Source organism: Sciurus carolinensis, chromosome 12, assembly GCF_902686445.1.
Source record: "Sciurus carolinensis chromosome 12, mSciCar1.2, whole genome shotgun sequence".
Taxonomy (NCBI): domain Eukaryota; kingdom Metazoa; phylum Chordata; class Mammalia; order Rodentia; family Sciuridae; genus Sciurus; species Sciurus carolinensis.
Window position 1 is genome coordinate 78,181,535 of NC_062224.1, and position 21,490 is coordinate 78,203,024.

The 21,490-nt window shown below is 41.6% G+C and overlaps 1 protein-coding gene across 3 annotated transcripts in view; it reads right to left on the bottom strand.

Moving 5' to 3' along the window:
- Hhat (hedgehog acyltransferase) overlaps nt 1–21,490 on the bottom strand; it is a 328,256-nt gene that overhangs the window by 295,019 nt on the left and 11,747 nt on the right. For 2 of the 3 annotated variants that reach the window (XM_047519801.1, XM_047519802.1), the window contains exons 2-3: nt 15,977–16,110; nt 995–1,062 (exon numbers count right to left, since the gene is read on the bottom strand). In XM_047519801.1, the coding sequence (XP_047375757.1) occupies nt 995–1,062; nt 15,977–16,067 (159 nt within the window). In that variant the 5' untranslated portion in view covers nt 16,068–16,110. Of the gene's footprint in view, nt 1–994; nt 1,063–15,976; nt 16,111–16,298; nt 16,323–21,490 lie in introns of those variants that run through there. The other variant, XM_047519803.1, reaches the window with a different exon arrangement.

Here is a 21,490-nt window from a genome sequence, read left to right on the forward strand (position 1 = left end):
TAGCTCAGTTGGTAGAGGGCTTGCCTTGTATACACAAGGTCCTGGGTTCAATCCCCAGCACCAAAGAGGAAAAATATATATATATATATTGAAGTCGGGCACAGTGGCATACACCTGTAATCCCAGCGGCTTGGGAGACTAAGGCAGGAGGACCTAGAGTTCAAAGCCAACTTCAGCAACTTAGTGAGACCCTAAGTAACTCACTGAGACTTTACCTCTAAATAAAATATGAAAAAGGGCTGGGGATGTGGCTCAGTAGTTAAGTACACCTGGGTTCAATCCCTAGTACCAAAATAAAAATTAAAAAAAAAAAAATTGAAACAAATACATAGCTTTATAACTGACTTTGACCTTTGACCTTTGAGCTGGGCCATGAACCTCTTAACATCCAATTTCAGGGAAAGAGGTGCTGGTGGGAAGACAAGGCATCTAGCATCCGTCCACTGGAAGGGGAGGGTATGGTGCCCAACTACAACATTATACTAGCACTGAAGTGCTACCTGTCACATCACAAGGGTACAAGGTCGGACAGAATAGTAGCCACCCTGCCTGCTGCAAAATGAACTGCAGCAAAAGACAAATGAGTCATTCCTCTGCCAGGGCAGTGCAGGAAAAAAAGGGTGGGAATTCCCAGCATGCTCCACAGCAGCAGACATGAGAGGCTAAAGATGGACATTCATCCAGTTGCCAAGGGCCATGTTTGATTCATTTAACATATGGCTAGGTCAAAATGGGACTTCCTGAGCTTGACCCAAGTGAAAACTGTACTAACTGATAAGGTTCCATAACCAGATTTCTGGACTCTTATGCAGAGAAAAGAGAGACCATGAGGAAGGCCTTATCCGGCACGGCGCTCTCATATTTTCACTCTGTTTCATTCGTGATTATTGCTGAACATCATACTGTACCTGGTCAACTCCAAATATAAAAGTGATACAAAATACTAAACTCAGATTTGAAAACTGAGAAAGTTCATCACTGATCCACTGTGTACCTTCTTCAGTCCTCCAAATAAAGCATTAGTCTCCAGCTCAAATTCCTGGTCCAGTTCCTCTTCGTGCTCTGACAAGAAAAACAGTCTCCATTAGTCACAAGTCTAAACAAACGGGTTGGCTACACAACAAAGGCACTAAAAGAAATTGGAGAACGTCCTGCAAAAGCAGCTGCGGGGACACAAACATGTCGCACTTCTTGACCTCCTTTCTGGTTTTCTGTGACCTAAGTTCTTGGAAATACAGGGTGGGGCTGGTGGACATGTCCCTTTCAACTTGCAATAAGGGTCACAGAAGGAGAGGGAGAAAAGTGTCCAAGACAGGGAAAGAGGGAAAGGCTGGTGCAAATTCCCCACTTGTACAGGTTGTTAATTTTTTTGAATAAGGACCATGCCACCAAATGATGCTGATCATGACTATTGTATGACAGAATGCTAACAAAATAGAATAAAATGGAATCAAATCAGAGTTATAAGTGTGTTCATAAGTCCATGATACAGTTGTTTTAAAAAAAATAATAACAAAATCCTCAAATACTTCTTCAGGGTGTGCAGTAACCAGACCTCATGTGAGATACTAGGAATGAAAACGAATCAGACTGGCAAGACTTCCGGCCCCTGGGGGCTTCCTGTAACCGGGGAAGATGCACAAACAAAAAACATGAAACTGCCATAGTGCTGACTAGTGCCTTGACTGGGGACACGAGGGCTAACCTGAGGCCTGTGTGATGTCCAGGAGACAGGCGGGTGGATGAGGGTGGAGCTCAAAGAGCACCCTAACGTGGACATAAAGACTTGGGAGTCCTCAGCACCAGGGTAGTGACAAAGTCACCAGAATGGCTGCAATTCATTAAAGAGGGATAAAGAACACAAGGACAAGAAAAAGAAGGAAAAAGAAAACTCTATGCCTACCAAATTAAAAAGAAAAAAACCACCAGAAACTGAGAAGGAACTACCCAGAAGGAAAACCAAGAGAGAGCGGGGTCACTCAGCATGATCGTGAAATGATGCTGCTTTCAGAGGAGGATGGAGGGGCAGATTCACAGGCGCTGGATGGAAGCAGTAGCCCCAGCCCCGAGCCCCAGGCAACACTGCTCCGAGGAACAAGAGGAAAGGGAAGCGTGTTGCACAATGGCCCAGGGAACTGCGTGACCGCTCCAGGAGCCCATTTATGTGTGTCCCACGTGCACCACGAGTGTCATGGAGGGCGTGATGGCAGCAGGCATGCGATTGTAATGGGGCACCGGTCTTCTCCGTTACAGCTGCACACAAGGCCACTTTGTGTGTCTTGCATTGTGCATGGGCTCAAGTCCAAGGAAACAGTCCATGGGCAAATGACAAGTGACTGCAACCCAACAAAGAAGTAACAGAAAGCTCAGAAGTCATTCTGGAGAGAGTGGGAAACCTCTCTGCCTATTCCCTCTTTTGTTTCAGCCTCACGTTTACACAAAATGCAAACTCCAGGAACATCGAAATTACGCACAAGTGAAACAAAGCAAAAACTTGAGCTGTTCTCATCTCTTCTTTTTAAAAAGAGAAGACATTTATCAACAGCAGTGGACATGGTAATCCCAGACTTCCTGAAATTGTGATATATCTCCCTCTAGTGGGAAAAATTTGCTCGCCACCTCCTACAGTTTCCAAGAGAGGAAATATCCAGCCAGAAGTATTCAGAACCTAAGAACACAGTATTCCTTTCCTTCATCTACTGGGAAAAAAAGTCTCCTATGTAAACAGGAAAATCAGGATAAAATCCTGCCCAGCACAGTCTGACAGAAATGTAATATGAGCCACATTTATAAAGTTTCTTACAGCAACAAAGAAAGAAAAAGATAGGTGAGATTTATTTTATTATATTCTTTTTAAACAAAATAGTCAAAATATTATTTCAATATATAATCAATATTAAACAATTACTAATAAGTTATTTTATATTCCCGTTTTCTAATTCTTTGTAATCCAATGTACACAATGTCCTTTCAGTACATTTCAATACAGAAGAGTTTTAAGCACTTATTGATCCTATGTGGCTAGGGGTTACCATATTGGACAGGATAATTCTAGACCAAAAATTCTTGCCCCATTTTTTTTTTCTCCCCCAGTTTTGGAGAATTTCTACAAATCTTCCTCGTCTGATTTCTTGATACAAACAAATGCTATATATATGATATTGATCTTAAATTGCAACTCAAATCTACCCATGACTCCTTTGGAAATCATTATCTTAAGACTGTCTTCAGTTAGCTGAAAATTCACAGCTGCAAAATCCATTTGATTGATACAAGTGAGCAAAAGCTGAGAACCTGCAGCGACCGACCGATCTTTCTCTAAAGAATGACAGCCCTCAGACCCTCAGTGATAATTCCTTCCCAGGTCGGGAGCCCATGCCCTCACTCCCTGGGTAGGACTGGAGTTTTCCTCCTCACTCAAAATGCAGTCGAGCAGGAGGCTGCTGCGAATGGATAGAAGCCGTCTACGCCTGGAATCCTCTCCATACCACACGGGACAGATTGGCAGCAGAACCAGCTCTTTCCTCTAGTGCCCTGGTTCCATTTCCCAAAATTCAGCACTCTATAAAACTGCCTGAGAGCATAGAAATGCAGCCATTCCCACTGATGAGCCTTGATTACTATTCTGTTGTGGATTCTTCCCCCCAAGAAAAGGATACATCAAACCCCCATCCTACCTACTGAGCCAGAGGATTTGCATTTTAATCTCTGCCAATGAGCAGTGGTGGTGAACCACTTACTTAAAACCTCTAACTAACCTACTACTTTTACCTTCAAGATTTTGATGGGAAATTAGTTCTAGGGTGGGGGTAATTAGTGGGCAATAATTAGGGAGAAGGGAAAATTCATATCCTCTCTCTCTCTCTCTCTCTCTCTCTCTCTCTCTCTGTCTCTCTCTCTCTCCTTCTCTCTCTCGCTAATCTGATACAAGCCACTATCATGGAGGTGCACACCCACTCATGGTGTTTATGTCCTGCTGTTTCTATGCATTTGAAAACTTCTAATCAGCTCCTACTGATTCTTTATTTCCCTAGGAAGCCACTGGATACAGCCAACTGTGGCAGTAAGTGAAAATGGGGAAGGGGAACAGAAAAGATGGGCCCCTAATGATAAGAAAATGTAATGGTAGACAACTCTCAAATATTCATAGGTAAATTATCATACAGAAGCATGGTGATAAAGTGCAGGTTTTTCCATGACATTTGAGGCTTGGGTTTCCTTTTCCTCTATCCCAATTCTCACTTAGGGAAGGAAAATGTTGCTTAGAAATAACCTAAGCAAAAGCAAATCAGATATGTAAATAGGATGCAAACCCATAAACTGCATAAATGGCTTGCAGACCTCCCCAAAAGAGCTGCTCACATAAGAAATCGGAGATCTCCTAGGGCTGACCACCAAGTGGTCCAATTTCTATGGGAATCCTTACCACTCCTGGGAAAGGCAGATTAAGTTCCAAATGGAAATGGAAACTCTCAAGCTTCCATGAGGGGGCCATGAGGTCTGTGCCTGTTCCATGGTTGCAACATGGATCACCCGGTGTCCTGGTGGACAGCTGGGAGAGAAAGCAGAGGAGGAGTGGGACTATCAAACACTAGGGGTTGCCTTCAACTGCCCTCAGATCTAGGCCATGTCACAAGGCCCTTATTAAGGGGTGTATTTAAAGTATCAGTGATAGGGGACAGACAGATACTGGGTGGTGGGAACATGAGGTTAAGGGAATAATTCTGTAAAATGGGCCCACTGTGCTGACTCCCACAAGCTCTCTCTCTCTCTCTTTATATATATTTTAAGATGTCGATAGACCTTTATTTTACTCATTTATTTATATGTGGTGCTGAGAATCGAACCCAGTGCCTCACACATGCCAGGCAAGCACTCTTACTGCTAAGCCACAACCCCAAGCTCTCTCTTTTAAAAAGCAATTTACCTGCAGCCCTGCCTGGCTTAAGTCCACAGGATACTTTACATTCCTCAAGAAACTACCTGTTATCAGCAGGAGAAATGAAGGCCTGAAATGCAGATAAGAAGAACACAAGTTACCCCAAAGCAGGGGACTTTTGTAACCCTTACACAGATCAGATCCCAGAACTCAGGGAGATAAGGATAATTCCCTCTAACCATAAAAACTGTAAGAGCAGGTTCCAGTTAGAACAACAAGGACCAAGGTGACCTAGAATTGTCATGGCAGTGGGGACTCAAAAGTCTGATGTCATTCTGCTATCAGTCAAAAGTCAAGAGGTAGACCTGGTTAAGACTCTCTGGAAACTTCCCTGGGACCCCCAATAAAACTGGAGGATGGGAGGAAAATGCCGTCCTTCTAAGAGAACCCACTCTCGCTTGAGAGGGTCCCCTTTCCCTTTTCCTATTCCTTCTAATAAACTCATTCCTGTAACTCTGAGCAACACATCTGAAATCTTTCTGGCCTGACCCCAAGAAATTGGGACTTGGAAGAGTCTTTGTGCTGCCTTAGTGTCACAGAAGGTTCTAGCCCTATAATGTCAGGAAGTAGAGTCTCTGGAGGCCCACTCTGGAAGCCCACACACCCCTACATAAGGTAGGGGAGGACAAACATCTTTCCTTTACCTTTTCTTAGACTGATTTGTGGCTGAAGTTCTATAATAAAAGACTAATAAAGACAAAAAGCATATGAATTTATTTCATCTAAGTTTCACATGTGATAAAAGAATCTCTGAGATGTCCTTAATCTAATTATAAAGAGCCAGAGGATAGAGGGGAAGAATGGGAGGAGGTTAATCAATAACAAACTATAGGCCAAAAGTAATGAAAGCTACTCTTCAATGAGTGTTGAACCCCCTCCCAGAGGATCATCAGGACCCATTTACATGTAAACTTTCCCAATTATTAACTGGACACATGCAGAAGCAAGTCGTTTCTTATGCATGCCCTTCTGTTCTCCTCACCCAGCTTTGCATAAACCCACCCTTGTAAACAATAACCAAGGTAAATTCAGTGTAAACATCTGTGCTTTCTTTCTCCAAAGGAATAAAAATTCTCTTAGCTCTAGGTCCTGCAGACATTTTTCCAACCCCTTCCTTGTTCTGCTACCAGAAATTGGCAGGAACTTGTCCCAGGACCTGGTCTTTCTCCGAGCTACCATCTGAAATAGCTCAATAAATCCTTGCGTTTCAGAGAGTCCCTCAAAGTTTTGGTTTAACACATGACACAGGAGCTTCATAAGGAAATGAAGACCCAAAGCAATGGTTTCGCTTGCTTGTTGTGATTCCAGGTTTTGGGAAAAGTAGACGGTTGTTGAGAAATATACCAAATCAGGGCAACCAGTACAATCTCGTGATGAGAAACTACAGGAACTTAGCTACACCTGTTTTGTTTTGTTTTTTGTCTTTTTGTTTTTCAGATTCTCCTGTATCCCTGTATCTTCAGAGAACAGGATGTGACTTTCCTTCAGGTAGAGCAAGGGCAACTCTCAGATGGGGGTCTTATCACCTGCTTCAGGGGAAGGTCAGAAAATCCTTCCTAGGTTTTATGACACGCCTCAAAGGAAAAGGGTAAAGAGCTGGTGAGGCTGACCCTCCTGCTGCTTGGCATTTCTCGAATGCCATGGTGCCAAATTTTGGGGTGTCATTCCTGAACCCCATCACTTACCTTAAGGACCAGTATAAACAAGTAGGAAAACACCAGAAAAGAGCTGGAATCCCAGCAAGAAGATAGTGACTCACTAGTTTCCCAAGGCTCGGGCCACAGGAAACAGGAGAGACAGCAGTCAGGAACAAAGTAAAGTGTCACCTAACAGGATGCTTGGAACCTTGGCTGCTTCAACACTCCATCTAACGCTGCAACACAGGCTGTCCAGGCCTTGGCTCCTGTAGGGCCATGGACTTGGGTCCTTCCAACAGAGCCTTGTAACTGAGGGGCCCCTGGTGGCCCCAGCCTTGGGCAGCCAGTGCCCCTGGTTCCCACAGCAAGGCTACCTGTTCAAGAACAGGACCAGTTGCCTTTGTTTTCCCACCCTCTTCTGGGGTTTCCAGCATTACCAACCATCTTGCAACCAAACTTCTTTAATCATAGAGGAAGTGGGAAAATTACTCTCCTAACCAAGCCCATACCCTCCAAGAGGTTCATGTTGAACAAACTATGTGAAAGAAAGAACTAATCCTTAAACGAGCTGCTCTGTCATTTTCTCATCACCTGAGATGAGGACTAGTGAAGCCCACCAGTGTGTATGGGGAAAAAATCAAAGGCAGAAAGTGAATGTGTTCAACTCTCATTATATCCCACCTGGAGATGCTTGCTATCTAAAAACAAAGAAACTGGGGGACACAAGTCAAATAAATAGTTTACACCTTAAAAATCCGACTCTTTAACGAGCAGGGCTCCCTGGCATTAGAAAGTTTATTTAAAGAAACATTAACCTCAGATTAATCAGATTCAAGAAATGATAATAAAGCTTTTGTTATAATATAAAGCTGCTCCCCCGCCCTTTCCGCTGCAGTCATTTCCCCGCCTCCCAACCACTTGTCAGTCTGTGAACATCCTAGCTAGCTGTTGGTTCATCAGTCAGCTTGCAAGTATCCTTCTCCATTATTGGTCCCCTTAGCCCGCAGAATTCCACTGCTTAAGGATAGCTCCCCGCCATTTTTCTCTCTCTCTTCTCCTTACTTTCATGCTCTCTCTCTCCTCCTCACTTTCATGCTTTCTCCTCCATTTCACTCTCTCTCTTAAGCGCTCTCTCTCTCTCTCTTTTCCTCTCATTTTCTCTTACCTGCAGGGAGACACTCTGTCTGTTTGCTTAATTAACCCTCTTATGTGAGTTCCTGTGTCCAGAGTGGTTTCTGGGTTCTTACACTTGTGAAGTGAAAACACAAATCAATGGAAAGCACAAAACCATTTATAAAAATACTGTTAGCCTGCAACTTCTCTGGAAGATAACTACTGCGTAGAAGGTGTGCTTGGGCTGTGTGAAGTCAGAGGGACCTCGGGTGACTGTTACTCATTCAAAAAAAATCTTCAGAAGAGAACACAGAAAGATGATAGAATTTACAAATAAATCCAAGAACTTGTTCTTTGGGAAAGAGAACAAACCTACAAGACAAATCTTAAGACAAGGTGAAATGAGACTCATGCATTATCCAAAACATTATGAGAACATTATATCATACAACTGTGAGTTAGTACATTTGAAAATCTCTGTGATAGGGAAACATACAAATTGCTCTAACTGACTTAAGAAGAAGAAAATCTAAATATACCAATAACCCTGAAGGATATGGGAAAGTTTTCAATGAATCTACTCCCAAACAGACTTCATGACTTGACAAACTTACAAGTGAATGATACTAAGCTTTGACGACACAGACATATCATGTATTAGCTTCACAGTATTAATTTGTTACACTTTTAAAAGTAATCTTCCCCATTTGTTTTATAAAGCTAGCAGAGTGCCAAGATTGAAATATCTTGGATAAAATTACAGATCAACTACTCTCACTTAGAAGTTAGTATTTTTTTAAAAAAATTTTTGGGAAAAAGCTGTGTGTTTAAAAAAAACAGGATTATGGCAAGTTTGTTGTAGGAATTTTTGGAGTCTGCTGCTGAGAAGCTGAGTACTCTTAAACATCATACTAATGGAGCAAAGGAGGAAAACCAGGGATTCTTCTGAATAGGGGCTTTCAAGATGGATAAAGTTGCCAATTTTTAAAGGGAGTTAGAAGGAATCCTTAATATGATTCTTTAAAGATAAATAAGTAAACTTTGGATTGTGCAGAAGGAAGTGAGGGAAGGGATGGGGCGGTGGGGATAGGAAGGACAGTGGAATGGGACAGACATTATTACCCTGTATATACGTGTATGATTACACCACTGGTGTGACTCTGCACCATGTGCAGCCAGAGGAATGAGAAGTTGTGCTCCATTTGTGCACAATGTATCAAAATGCATTCTACTGTCACATATAACCAATTAGAACAACAGCAACAAAAGAATAGTAAGTAAAATTTGCACAATCTTTCACTAATGGTGAAAGCAATGAGGATTTCCATTTAGATCAGAATTAAAGCAGAATAACCACCAACTGTTATACTGTCCTAGAAGACCTAGCAAAGAAAAAAACAGATGAAACAAAGTCATTATTTGTAGATGGTGTTATCTAAATAGAAAAACCATGAAAAGTAAATGATAATTAATAGAACAGAAGAGAAATTGTTGGAATACAAAAGAAAGAAAGAAATACCCTTACCACAGACCAGAAATAATCAGATAGAAAACATCCCAATCACAAAAGGAGAAAACAGACTCAGAAATAATCTCAAGAATCTTAGCAGGATCTGTTATGAAGAAGACCATGAACCTTCATTAAGGGAAATAACAAAATTTTAAAGAAAAAAAGGGGAGAAAGTAGAGTATTCCTGGAAGGAAAGACACAGTGTTATAAAACATTAACTATTACAAATTACTTTCTAGTTATTGTGTGTGTGTGATTCTTTATTAAAACCCTACTAAGATTTTTTTGAAACTTGGCAATTTCAAATATATGTCTGGAAAAATAAACCAGTAAGAATAGCCAAGAAACATCTAGAAATAAAGAAAATGGGTACTATATTACTCTAGAAACTTAAATATTTGACAAAGCAAAAATAATTAAAATAGTGCAGTACAAATATAAGAGTTGATTGAGAAATCAATGAAACTGAGGAGACAGCCCCCAAACAGTCTGGCATTTAAAAATTTAAGACATGATCAAGATTGTACCATAATCCAATGGAGAAAGACTTAATAAACACTGTGTAGTTAACTATTTGTGAAAAAAAATAATTTAGCTCTTCATCTCACATCACATGCCAAGTGCATGTGCAATGGATTAAAGCATAAAGACTAAAGGGTTAAGAGGCACAGGGTCCCAGAAAGCAAGTTGGGTCTAGGAAAAACCTGGAAGGTGTTTGTACCCTTTCACCCTAGGACTCTTCTTCTGGAAAACCTTCTGCGAACAGCAGAGACAACAGAAATACAAATCCCTTCCTTACAACATAAGGGAGGTAAGCATCCAACTTGTAAAGTTGGAATAAAAAGGAAGAGAGCCAACCCAGAGAAACAAGAAGGAAGGAAATAATAAGATATGGGCAGAAATCAATGAATTGCAGGAAAAAAACCAGGGAGAACTCTAACCTGTCATAAGTTAAAAAGATTAATGCAATTTCTGGTACAGTTGATCAGAGAAAGAAAAAAATATATAAGGGAGGAAGAAGGAGAAAGAACAAGAGAGGAATAAGGGAGAAAGAAAAAATAAAATGTATGATAAAGGCAGAGGACCAGGAATGGGGAGTCCCAGTCCAGGAGAACAGAGTAAAGAAAGTAAAACAATTAAACACACACACACATAAGAAAAAAGAAAGGACTATTAAAGAAACCACCAAATAATTTAATAAGATTATGAACTATATACTACTCAAATTAAAAAGCCACATACTGTCAAAATGTGAATAAGAAGAAATAAAATATTTAAATAGGAACAAACAGATAGTAGATTGAACTAGTCATGAAAGGAGTCCCCTCGAATGCTTTAACAGGTGAACTCCTATCAAATTGTTTTCACTGATAAGAGTTCAGTTATTTGAACTTCCAGTTTTGCATTAAACTGATTCAGTCACAAAAACAGACCTCCCTCTTTTAGGTACAGGCATTAACGCTTTCAAGGTTTATTATGCAAGCCTTAAGGCTTGATAGGAGACACTGCAAGGTGCACGGTACATTGCAACTTCCCTCATGTTCAAGGTAAGCAGAGAGACAAGTGTTTCCACCTACCCTAAAACATAAGGTACAAACTTAATGCAGTAGCTACGGATTAGCAGCAATACTACAGAGCACGTGGAGCAAGGCCACCCAGCACAGCAGATCACCATTGCCCTCCCCAAGAAGTTCCATATGACTTAGAGATGCTCTGAATTTGGTAGAATGAGAGAGAATAGGGGGATTCTGTTCAATCCCTGCTGTGAATTTGTCAAGCGATTCCATTTGACTGAGACTGTTAAAATCACTCTGCTGTCCCTCAGGGCCTGTCAACTCTGCAACTATTGATGGAGGAGTGGACAAGATGCCTGCTCCACGCCCAGAAAAGAGCAGCCATGCAGATGCCCGCCAGAGGCATTTCATTGAACGAGTGTGTTGTGGGCCTCTGGTTTATTCTAGGCACTGTGTTTGCTCCAGATAGAAAAGTTCACAAAGGAGACAATCTTCTCAGTGACCTACCTTGACAACATAGGTAAGTGGCACTTTCTCTTGAGCTAGAAAATGAGATGTGGAACCAAGAAGGCTTGGCATGGCATCCATAAAGCACACTTCATCAAGTCCGGGAGATCCAGATTCCACGAACTGAACTGGTCGAAGGATGAGAGGAAGATATTTCCTGACAATGTTCTGAGAAACACTTTGGCACTCACAATCGGAGGGAAAGAATAGGGATAAAAGCAGCTTTGGGCTGCAGAGTGTTCAGTAATCAACCAAGGAGCATTCAGCTCCTGAGCCTTCTGAGGCACAGAAGGTTTTATACCAACCGCAGAGGAAGACCCACCCCACCCCAGCAGCTACCACTGCCCAAGAAGGAATAAAATCACTTGCTCCACTGGAATAAAGTTTTCAGTTTAAAGTTTAATATAAGAGACCAAAAAAAAGAACTTCCCCTTTAAAACAAGCTGACTTAGAAAAACATCAATTAATATGAGTGGTAGAATAGAAAATGGATCCGATCTAGAGTTGAAAAGACCTGGGTTTAAACCCCAGGTCCATTAGGTTATAAGGATAGCAAGGTTGCAGGATGTAAGGTTAATATACAAAAGTCAACTACCTATATGCCAGCAAAAAATAAATGGAACTCAAAATTAAAACATAATACCATTTACATTATCACTCCAAAAAATAAAACACTTAGATCTGCATCTAGCCAAATATGTATACAATCTACATGATGAAAACTACAAAAACCCCATGGAAAAAAAATCAAAGAACTAGACAAAAAGAGACAGTCTATGCTTCCACTTAGACACTCAATATTGAGGAAGTTCTCCCATTTTAATCTACAGATTCAATGCAATCCCAATCAAAATCCCACCACATTATTTTGTGAATATCAAGTTTATAGAGAGAGGCAAAGATGCCAAATAGCCAGCATGATATTGAAGAAGAAAGTGAGAAGACTGACACTGTCTGCCTTTGAGACTTATTATAAAGGTACAGTAATCAAGGCAGTGTGCTATTGGTCAAAGAACAGACAAATAAGCCCTGGAGAGCAATAGAGAGCCCGGAAACAGACCCACAGAAAAACACTTAACAGATTCAGAGAATGAACAAAGGCAATACAATGGGGAAAAGATAGTCTTTTTGACAAATGATGCTGGAACAGCTAGACATCCACAAGGAAAAAAAAATCTTTCACAAAAATTAGTCAAAATGGAATATAGCTCTAAATGTAAAATGTAAACTATAAACTCCTAGAAGATAACATAGGAGAAAAATCTAGACAACAATAGGTGTGGTAATGACTTTTTTGGCATGATTTATGAGAGAAGGAATTGATGAGCCAGACTTCATTTAAATTAAAAAGTACTTGAAAAGAACACTGTCAAGAGAATGAAAAGACAAGCCACAGAATAGGGGAAAAATATATTTGCAAAAGGTCTATCTGATAAATTTTGGGACAATTATCCAAAATTTATAAAGGTTTTATACACTCAACTTTTTTATGAATCTTTAAGCTCAACAATAACAAAATGAACCACCCAATTTAAAAATGAGCCAAGGAACCAGACACCTAGCCAAAGAAGATATACAAATAAGCATATGAAAAGATGCTTATTTATGACCCAGCAATTATATTCCTTGTCATTTACCCAAGTGAGATGAAAACTTATGTCCACACAGAAGTGTTTATAGATTTATTTGTAATTGCCAAAACTTGGAAGCAAAACTGGGATGTCCTTCTATAAGGATTGAATAAACTGTGATACATTCAGACAATGGAATATTATTCAGCACTAAAAAGTACTGAGCTGTCAAACCATGAGAAGACATTGAAGAGCCTTAAATGCTTCTTACTAAGTGAAAGAAGCCTTACTAAAGAGGCTAGATACTGTATGATTCCCAACTATGTGACATTCTAGAAAAGGCAAACTATGGAGACAGTAAAAAGATCAGTTGTTGCCAGGGGTCGGGTGGGAGAGATGAACAGGCAGAACACAGAGGATTTTAGGGGAATGAAAGTACTCTGTATGATGTTATAAAGTGGATGCTTGTCGTCATGCATTTCTCAAAACCCACAGAATGTACATCACTAAGAAGGGACCCTTTAGTAAGCTATGGTCTTTGAGTGATTCTGATGGGTTGATGCGGGTTCACCACTTGGGGTGCTAGATGTTGGCAGGAGGGCTGTACGTGTTTCAGAGCGTGGGGACAATGGGAACTCTGCACTCACTGCTCAAGGTTTCTGTAAATCTAAAACTGCTTCAAAAAGTAAAGGCTTGCTGGTTGCAATGGCACACGCCTCTAATCCCAGCAACTCTGGAAGCTTAGGCAGGAGGATCACAAGTCCGAGGCCAGCCTCAGAAACTCAGCAGGACTCTAAGTAACTTAGTAAGCCCCTGCCTGAAAATACAAAAATAAAAAGAGCTGGGGATTTGGCTCAGTGGTTATGTGCCCCTGGTTTCAACCCCTGATGTATAAAAAATAATAATAACAAATAAAAGATAAAGCCTATTCAAAAAGGAAAACAGGAGAAATAATAGATAGCAGGTATTACTTTAAATCACAAAGTTTTAGGATAGTTCATTATGCAGCAATAGATAACCAGGACACACATCTATGGAAGAGACAGATTAATTGCTAATATCCATTCTTGCTGTCTTCCTCTATCATAAAACGGTCAAGTTCACACTGGAAAAATGACCTCCCAAAGGAAGATTATGCTTCCTAGTTCTCTCTCGACTAATGGGGCCACAGGACAGGGTTCTGGCAAATGGGACATGACTGAAGGTATGTGGTATAAGCAACTTTCAAGTCACTTTCTGAAAAGATGACGACTATCCTCCCCTCCTCTTCCATCCTTCCAGCTGGGCAAAAGACAAAGACGACCGCTGGCACAGTCATGGTATGAGAGATGGAGCCACATGCTAAGGACCTTAGAAGAACATGGGAGACGGAACCAGGGTGTCTCATGCCATCTAGACACCATACCAACTGTGGACCACATTATCTGGGATGCCATTTCTGCTGCCAAACCTGTCTTCTAAGTAATGTACCATCTCATCTTTGGCTGTGCCAAAGATTAAATCAGACAAGGAATATAATAGCCAGCATGGTGTCTGACACAGCAGGTTACTTTCCTCCACGTGGGCTGAGACCAGAGGCTTCAGCAGGAAACGCAACCCCGTGGCCAGCCCTGATCCAAACCAATCCCCATCTACTTTAAATGGTCAGTCTCTGCCATCAAGCCCGTGACTTTAAATGGGACATGGGTAGAATGGAGAGAAAAATTAAAACAGGTGATCCATATCCAAACCAATCCTGGTGATCGGTAGGGTGGTCTGTACCCATCAGGCAAAGCACACTCAGTGTTGCTTCCCAAAACCTAACATTGCCGCTTTATTTAATTGTGGTGTTGGGGATCAAACCCAGGGCCTTGCACATACTGAGCATGCACTCCGCTTTGAGCTATATCCCTGGCTTCTACCTTTTCCATTTTAAATGACCTCACCTACTTTCAACATGTTCTCCTGCCTTTAAAATGAGATCCAAACTCCTCAGTGGAATATACAACGTCTTTCACAATCCATACCTGCTTTTTGATCTGAGTTCAACTCTTTCTACTCCCCCATCATGCCCTACATTCCAGACATACACTACATTCCATGAGTGGTTTACAGTTTCTAGATCATATTACACTTTCTCACACCCCAGCGGTATTACACAAGCTGGTCCACTTGCCTGCAAAGCCACCTCTATCCACAGTTCTTCAGCTCCCTTCTCTACTTGACTAGCTCCTGCTCTTCTTTAGGACACTTAGCAATCTCCATCATATCTAAGAAATTGTCCCTAACTATGGCAGAGACTACCCATGGTCCCTCCAAAATTCTTTCTGTCACAGCATGAGAGATTTTAGGTAGCACACGGTCACCAAGCTAAGGACTATACTTCCCAGTTTTCCAGTTGTGGTCATGTGGTTCAATGCCAACCGATTGGGTATGAGCAGGAATGAGGTACTCTTGCCAAACTGTTGTCAAAAGAAAGGCAGGTCCTCGTTCCCATTACTGTGGGCTAGAAAATGAGTTGGGGATAATTCACCTCCCACACAGACAAGAGCAACACATTAAAGATTGCAGAACAAGAAGATAAAAGGAAGCAGGGTGTGGTGGTACATGCTTACAGTCCCAGTCACTTGGGAGGCTGAGATGGAGGATTGCTCGAGTCCAGGGGTTTGAGGTCAGTCTGGGAAACATAGCAAGCCTCTGACTAACAACAAAATAAAGAAGACAAAAAGGGTCTGAGTTACTAACACCTTCAAACTGTCTCCGTATGTCTGAGATATGCCTGAAAAGAGTGTTGGTGAAAGAGAAACTTAAAAGTATATTCCTAAGGCAAGTTCCCTCCTTGGCCTTCAACAGGTATTGAATCAAACCCTCCTATTACAGGAGAGGCTGGGGGTGTAGCTCAGTGGTAGAACATATGATCAGCATGCACCAGGCCTTGGGTTCTGTCCCCAACCTACACATATACACCCAAAAGCAGCAGCAGCTATTACAGGAGATGATTCATGAAATCACCTAAAAAACCCAGCATTGCGATAAAGCATGTCATGGACTCAGGTCACTGATTCAAATTATCCAAGACTGAGCAAAAGCAAAGCAGAGCTCAAGTCATCCTGATCCTATGGAACCACCTTCCTGAATCTTACACCTGTGGGCATTCCCTCCCCACTTCTTTTTGAATAGGCGATCAGAAAAGCATGGAAGCTCACCTCTGGAGACTTTGTAAACTTCATAGAAGGAATAGAAGTGGAAGCCTAGTGAAGCCAGCAGGTAAAGAGACAGTTCCCATCGGGGCAGCATTGTTTCTTCTCAGGATGGTTCTCAATGCCCACAGTGAGAGGTTCTAGAAAGAGAAAAAGACAAAACACAAAACCATGGAGGTGATTCTAGATAATAGCCTCTTAACACCAATTCACTGTGTTCACACTCCCAGGGACCTTCACTATTCAAGGCGACTGGACATAACCCAAATCAAACCTCCTCCTTCCGAGGACCTTACCCCACCCTGCATCCAACACATACACTCATCACCTGCCCGCCAAGAGTGGTTAGGTCTTCCCCTAGCACAGCCCACAGCCTTCCATCACAGTAATTGCCAGAGAGTTCCATTGGTGAGATACCCTTGTCTCCCCTGTAGAGTGAACCTTTGGAGAGCAAGAACCATGATTTCTGACTCCCCAGTCCCTACCAATGTGCCTGTGATGTGACAAGAAGGAATTACCAGGAGCTGCATGAATAATAAATGGTTTCAAAAGACTGAATAAAAGAAAAGCACAAATAAAATCTCCAAGCCTCTTCTAAGCCAACAGTCTCAAATTCCTCATTCTTCTCTTTAAACGTCATCCCACAGTTGTGGATGGGGATGGTCTAATAAAAACTGCCTTGCCTTCCACATATCTGTGCACTTCCTAAAGGGAGGTTACTGACAAGACCCTCAGCAGCTGTGACAGACACTGCCTGCCCCCTATCCCCAATGATATTCAGTCTTCCTTCTTCCAGTAATTGAATGTCTATCTGGACACATGGAACTGAGCTCAGCACTACTCTCTAGCCAAGTGGACACTTGAATGGTTCTGCCCAAAGGGATGTGTATGCAGAGATGTGAGGGCTTTGGTCACTTTCTTCTTTTCATCCCTTTCCTAATGATCAGAGTTGGGACAGCCACTTTGGGCCAAGAGGTAAAAGTCACATGAAAAACAAGACAGAGGGACCTCAGTCCCTGGCTCCATGACTACCGCACCCCTAAAACTGCCCTGGACCACGTCTACTGGACTGTTACATTAAAGAGAAATGTACTTGTATGTTGTTCAAGCCCCTACTAGTCCAAATCTCTCTGCCATGGCAGACACATCTATTTTCTAAGTAATGGAAGAGATAAAGGAAAGTTAGGTCTAAAAATTCTGCAAATTAAATGATCCCAAATATTCCCAAAATAACAAAGAATTAACTAAATTTAAGCCCTTTTATATATTTCCTTGCTTTACTCAATATTAAATACATGTCACTGTGGATGCCAAATTAAAATAAGAGCAAATTTTTGAGCCCCAAGCAAGCACTTCTAATACGTGACAGTAATGCTAAGATAGAAATCACACATGATTTCATTGTGTTTCACAACAGCTCTGTGGAGCAGGCAGAGAAAGGGAGGGAGGTGGGCATTTTACAGATGACGAATGCAATGAGGTCACACATCCAGAAATAACTGACCCAGGACAGAAAGACAAACACTCCACCATCTCGTTTACATGTAGAATCTAAAAAGGTCACACTCACAGAAGCAAAGAATAGAACAATAGCTGCCAGGAGCTGGGGTGAGGGAAGTTAAAAGGTACAAAGTTTCAGTGAAACAGAACAAATAAGTTGTGGAAATCTCTTGTACAGCATGGTGACTCTAGTTAATAACAACTCGGTGTACTTGAAAATTGCCAAGAGTAAACCGTAAGTGTTCTCATTATCCCAGCGGCCTGGGAAGCTGAGGCAGGAGGATTGAAGGTTCAAAGCAGCCTCAGCAACTTAGCAAGACCCTGTCTCAAAATAAAAATTTTAAAGGGCTGGGGATGTGACTTAGTCATTAAGCACTCCTGGATTCAATCCCCAGTAAAAAATATGTAAAAAATAAGTATGTTAAGGTGAGGGACATGTGAATTACCTTGATTTAGTCATTTCACAATGTATGCTGTTATCAAGATACCACCTCGTACACTATAAACATGCACAAATTTTTGTCTAAATAAATGTTATGGTTTAGATAGGAGGTATCCCCCCAAAGTTTATGTGAGACAATGTAAGAATTTTCAGAGGCGAAATGATTAGATTATAAGATATGTAACCTGATATGGAATAACTGGGCAATAACTGTAGGCAGATAGGGTATGGCTGGAGGAAGTAGGTCACTGGGGTATAACTTTGAGGTATATATTTTTGTCTCTGGTGAACAGAGCTCTCTCTCTCTGCTCCCTGGCAATCATGTTCTGAACTGCTTTCCTCCACCACACCCTTCTTCCATGATGTTTTGTCTGACCTCAGGTCCAAAGTTATGGAGTCAGTCAACCACGCTCTGAACCTCTGAAACTGTGAGCCAAAATAAACTTCTTCTCTAAATCATCTTGTCAGGTCTTTTGGTCACAGCAATGAAAAAGCTGACAGAAACAAATTGGTACCTAGATATGGTCATTGCTGTGACTAACCTCACTATGTTGCTCAGCATTGGGAATTGGTTAGCAAGAGTTCAAAAAAGTTTGGAGATGCAGGCTTTAAAATGTTGTAAGCAGAACTTAGTGGGCAATTCTGATGGGAGTTCAGAAGCCTAGAATGCCCAATAGGACCATGGACAGTAAAGGCTGGTCTCATGAGGTTTCAGAGGAAAAGAAGGACTCTATTAAATATTGACCTAGAGGCCAATACTGATAATATTCTGACAAAGAAGGTTTTATATTTTACCCATATCCTGAGACTTTCTGTGAGGCTGAATTTAAAGATGGTAGACTAATTAATTGGGCAAAGGAAATTTCAAGGCAGCATAGCATTCAGACAGTGGCATAGATATTGCTAGCATTTTTTAGCCAAGTTTACTGTGATAATCAGGAGCACAAAGCAGAGCATAAAGATGTGAGAAACTTGCAGTTTGGCCAGAAGAGTGTGAGTAAAATTGGGAAAGTGTGGCTGTTGAAGAGATTAAGCCACCTAAGAAACAACAGGAAAGAGGCTTGAGGGCATTGCAGGAACTGGCCAAGACCACACCATCTCAGGCTCAAGGGTATAAAAATAAAAATTCCTTTGAGAAGAGACCATGGAGGCACCTGGTTGCACAGGGGGCCTGACCTGTGCTCAGTTACCCAGCTGCTCAGAGGCTGCTGCAGCGGTGTTCCCAGGAGGTCTGGTTACTGCTCAAGATGGCAGCAGACCTCAGTATCAACCATGTGGTGCTGGTTCTGCAGGACTGCAGAATGCTGGAGTTGGGAGGTCATGGAGGCTTCCACCAAGATTTCAAAGGAAGGCCTGGGAGGCCAGCAAAGAGTAGCAGAGTCAGAGTCCCCAAGGGCTACCTCTGCAAGGGTGATGCATAAAGATATAAGAAGGAAGCTGTAGCTGTGGTGGAGACTCCTGAGATTAAGAGATGCCAGCAATATTTCCTGGGATGTCTGCCCAGGAAAGCTGCAAGAATCGAGCAGATACAAGTCAAGAGAAAGGTCATGTGGACTGCAAGGTCATAAGGGGCAGAGCTACACAAACCCTTTTGAGAGAACATCTTGAGGCCATGTGCCCCAGATGCTGAATGTGGATCTTCAGAATTTGCTCAGCTTAGATTTTGGTCTCGCTTTGTTCCCATCCCTTCTTTCTAGGCCCCTTATTTCTCTCTTTTGGAATGGAAATGTTTAATCTGTGCCGCTGTATATTGGATATATGTAACATGCTTTTGATTTTTATAGAGGCTCATGCTGAGTTTGCCTTGAGTCAGTGGAGACTTTGGACTTGGACTTTGGGGCAATGCTGAAACTGTTAAGACTATGGGAATCTTGTAAATGGACTAAATGTATTTTGCATTGTGAGATAAGCATGAGCTTTGGGGGGCCAGGGGCAGAATGTTATGGTTTAAATATGTAGTGTCCCTCAAAAGCACATGTATGAGACAATGTAGGAATTTTCAAGGTCAAATGATTAGATTATAAGAAAGTGTAACCAAATTAGTGGATTAATTCACTGACATGGATTAACAGGGCAATAGCTGTAGACAGGTAGGGTGTGGTTGGAAGAAGTAGGTTCCTGGTGGTATACCTTTGGGACATATATTTTTGTTCCTGGTGAACAGAGCTCTCTCTCTGCTTCCTACTGGTCATGTCCTGAGCTGCTGCCTTCTTTCCGCCATGATGCTTTCCACCATGATGTTCTGCCTCACCTTGAACCCCTGGAATTGACTGACCATGGACTGAACCTCTCAACTTGTGAGCCAAAATATACTTTTCCCCCTCTAAATCATTCTTATCAAGTCTTTTGGTCACAGTGATGAAAAAGCTGACTAAAACAATGAATAAATGAATAACTCTGCATGGGTTCAAATCCAGAATTTCCAGGTCTCTGCCTCTCCCCTCAAAGCCAGGCTCATAATCTGCCACACACACTCTTTTCTTCAGGCTGCCAGAAGAGAAGCAGGAAGGGAAATAAATTTCATCCTTCATAAACTCTAAAGTCAGAAATCAATGGTCCTCCTAAAAAACTGCCCAGGAAGTTTGGTCTGACTGCTCCCTCAATCAGTCATGATTTAAGCACAAATCTCTCAAAATTCTGCTACTTCATTAATGTTTTCTTGGGTTCTATTTTTTAAAACCACTTCTACTTTATGAATTTCCATTCATACTTTATTTTTAAATATCTGGCCTCTTCTAGAATCGCTGGATTTCTTTCCAGAACTTTGTAGGACTAGAACAGCCTTCCCTTTAGCTTGGTCTTATAGTACTTCTCCTGTCACAGGATGCTGAGATTGCTTTGGATGAACTCTTCATCTCAATTAAGAGTCTGAATAGTAAAGTACTGAAGTCCTTAAAAATCTACTAACATTTAAACATAAATAATATTGTAGATTAAAGTTCTAGAAGCCCTACTTTTTAGAGGCTTTTTGGAGACACTATATATGGAATGATGCCCCTGCATTAAGGATCTATCCCGGAAGACTACAAAATTCATTTTTATAATATTTTCCCTTTTTGTTGATGCTCTGAGCTATATTGTATATGATTTTTGGGACATACACACAAATATACGTAGTAATTAGAGGCAAAACAGCAAGACTATCTCCTCCCTCCCCTTCAAAATTTGCAGATTGAACCACCTAGTTTCCACCTAACAACATGGTAGCAAATTCTGGCACCAAACTCAGCTTAGGCAAGTCCAAACTTTGTCATGTGCAGGTTGAGGAACTAGGGTAGTTAGCAAGCTCCCAGATATGGTTTCTCATAGTATTGTTGAGTTGATGAAATGTAAATTGCTTAGCCCAGGGCCTTGCACTAAGTATGCACTCAATAAACATGAATTGGATACACCAGTTGCCTACCTGGCCATGACCCTGGTTTACTTCCTGAATGGAAGAAATCTAACTGACCTTACATGGGGCATGGCCATCCTAACAACCTCTGTAGCTCTTTCAACAGACTGGCAGTTCTGGAACTTTCTTTAACACTTCACTCTTCCTCTTCACATACCCAGTCCTAGGCCACCCTGGACATCAC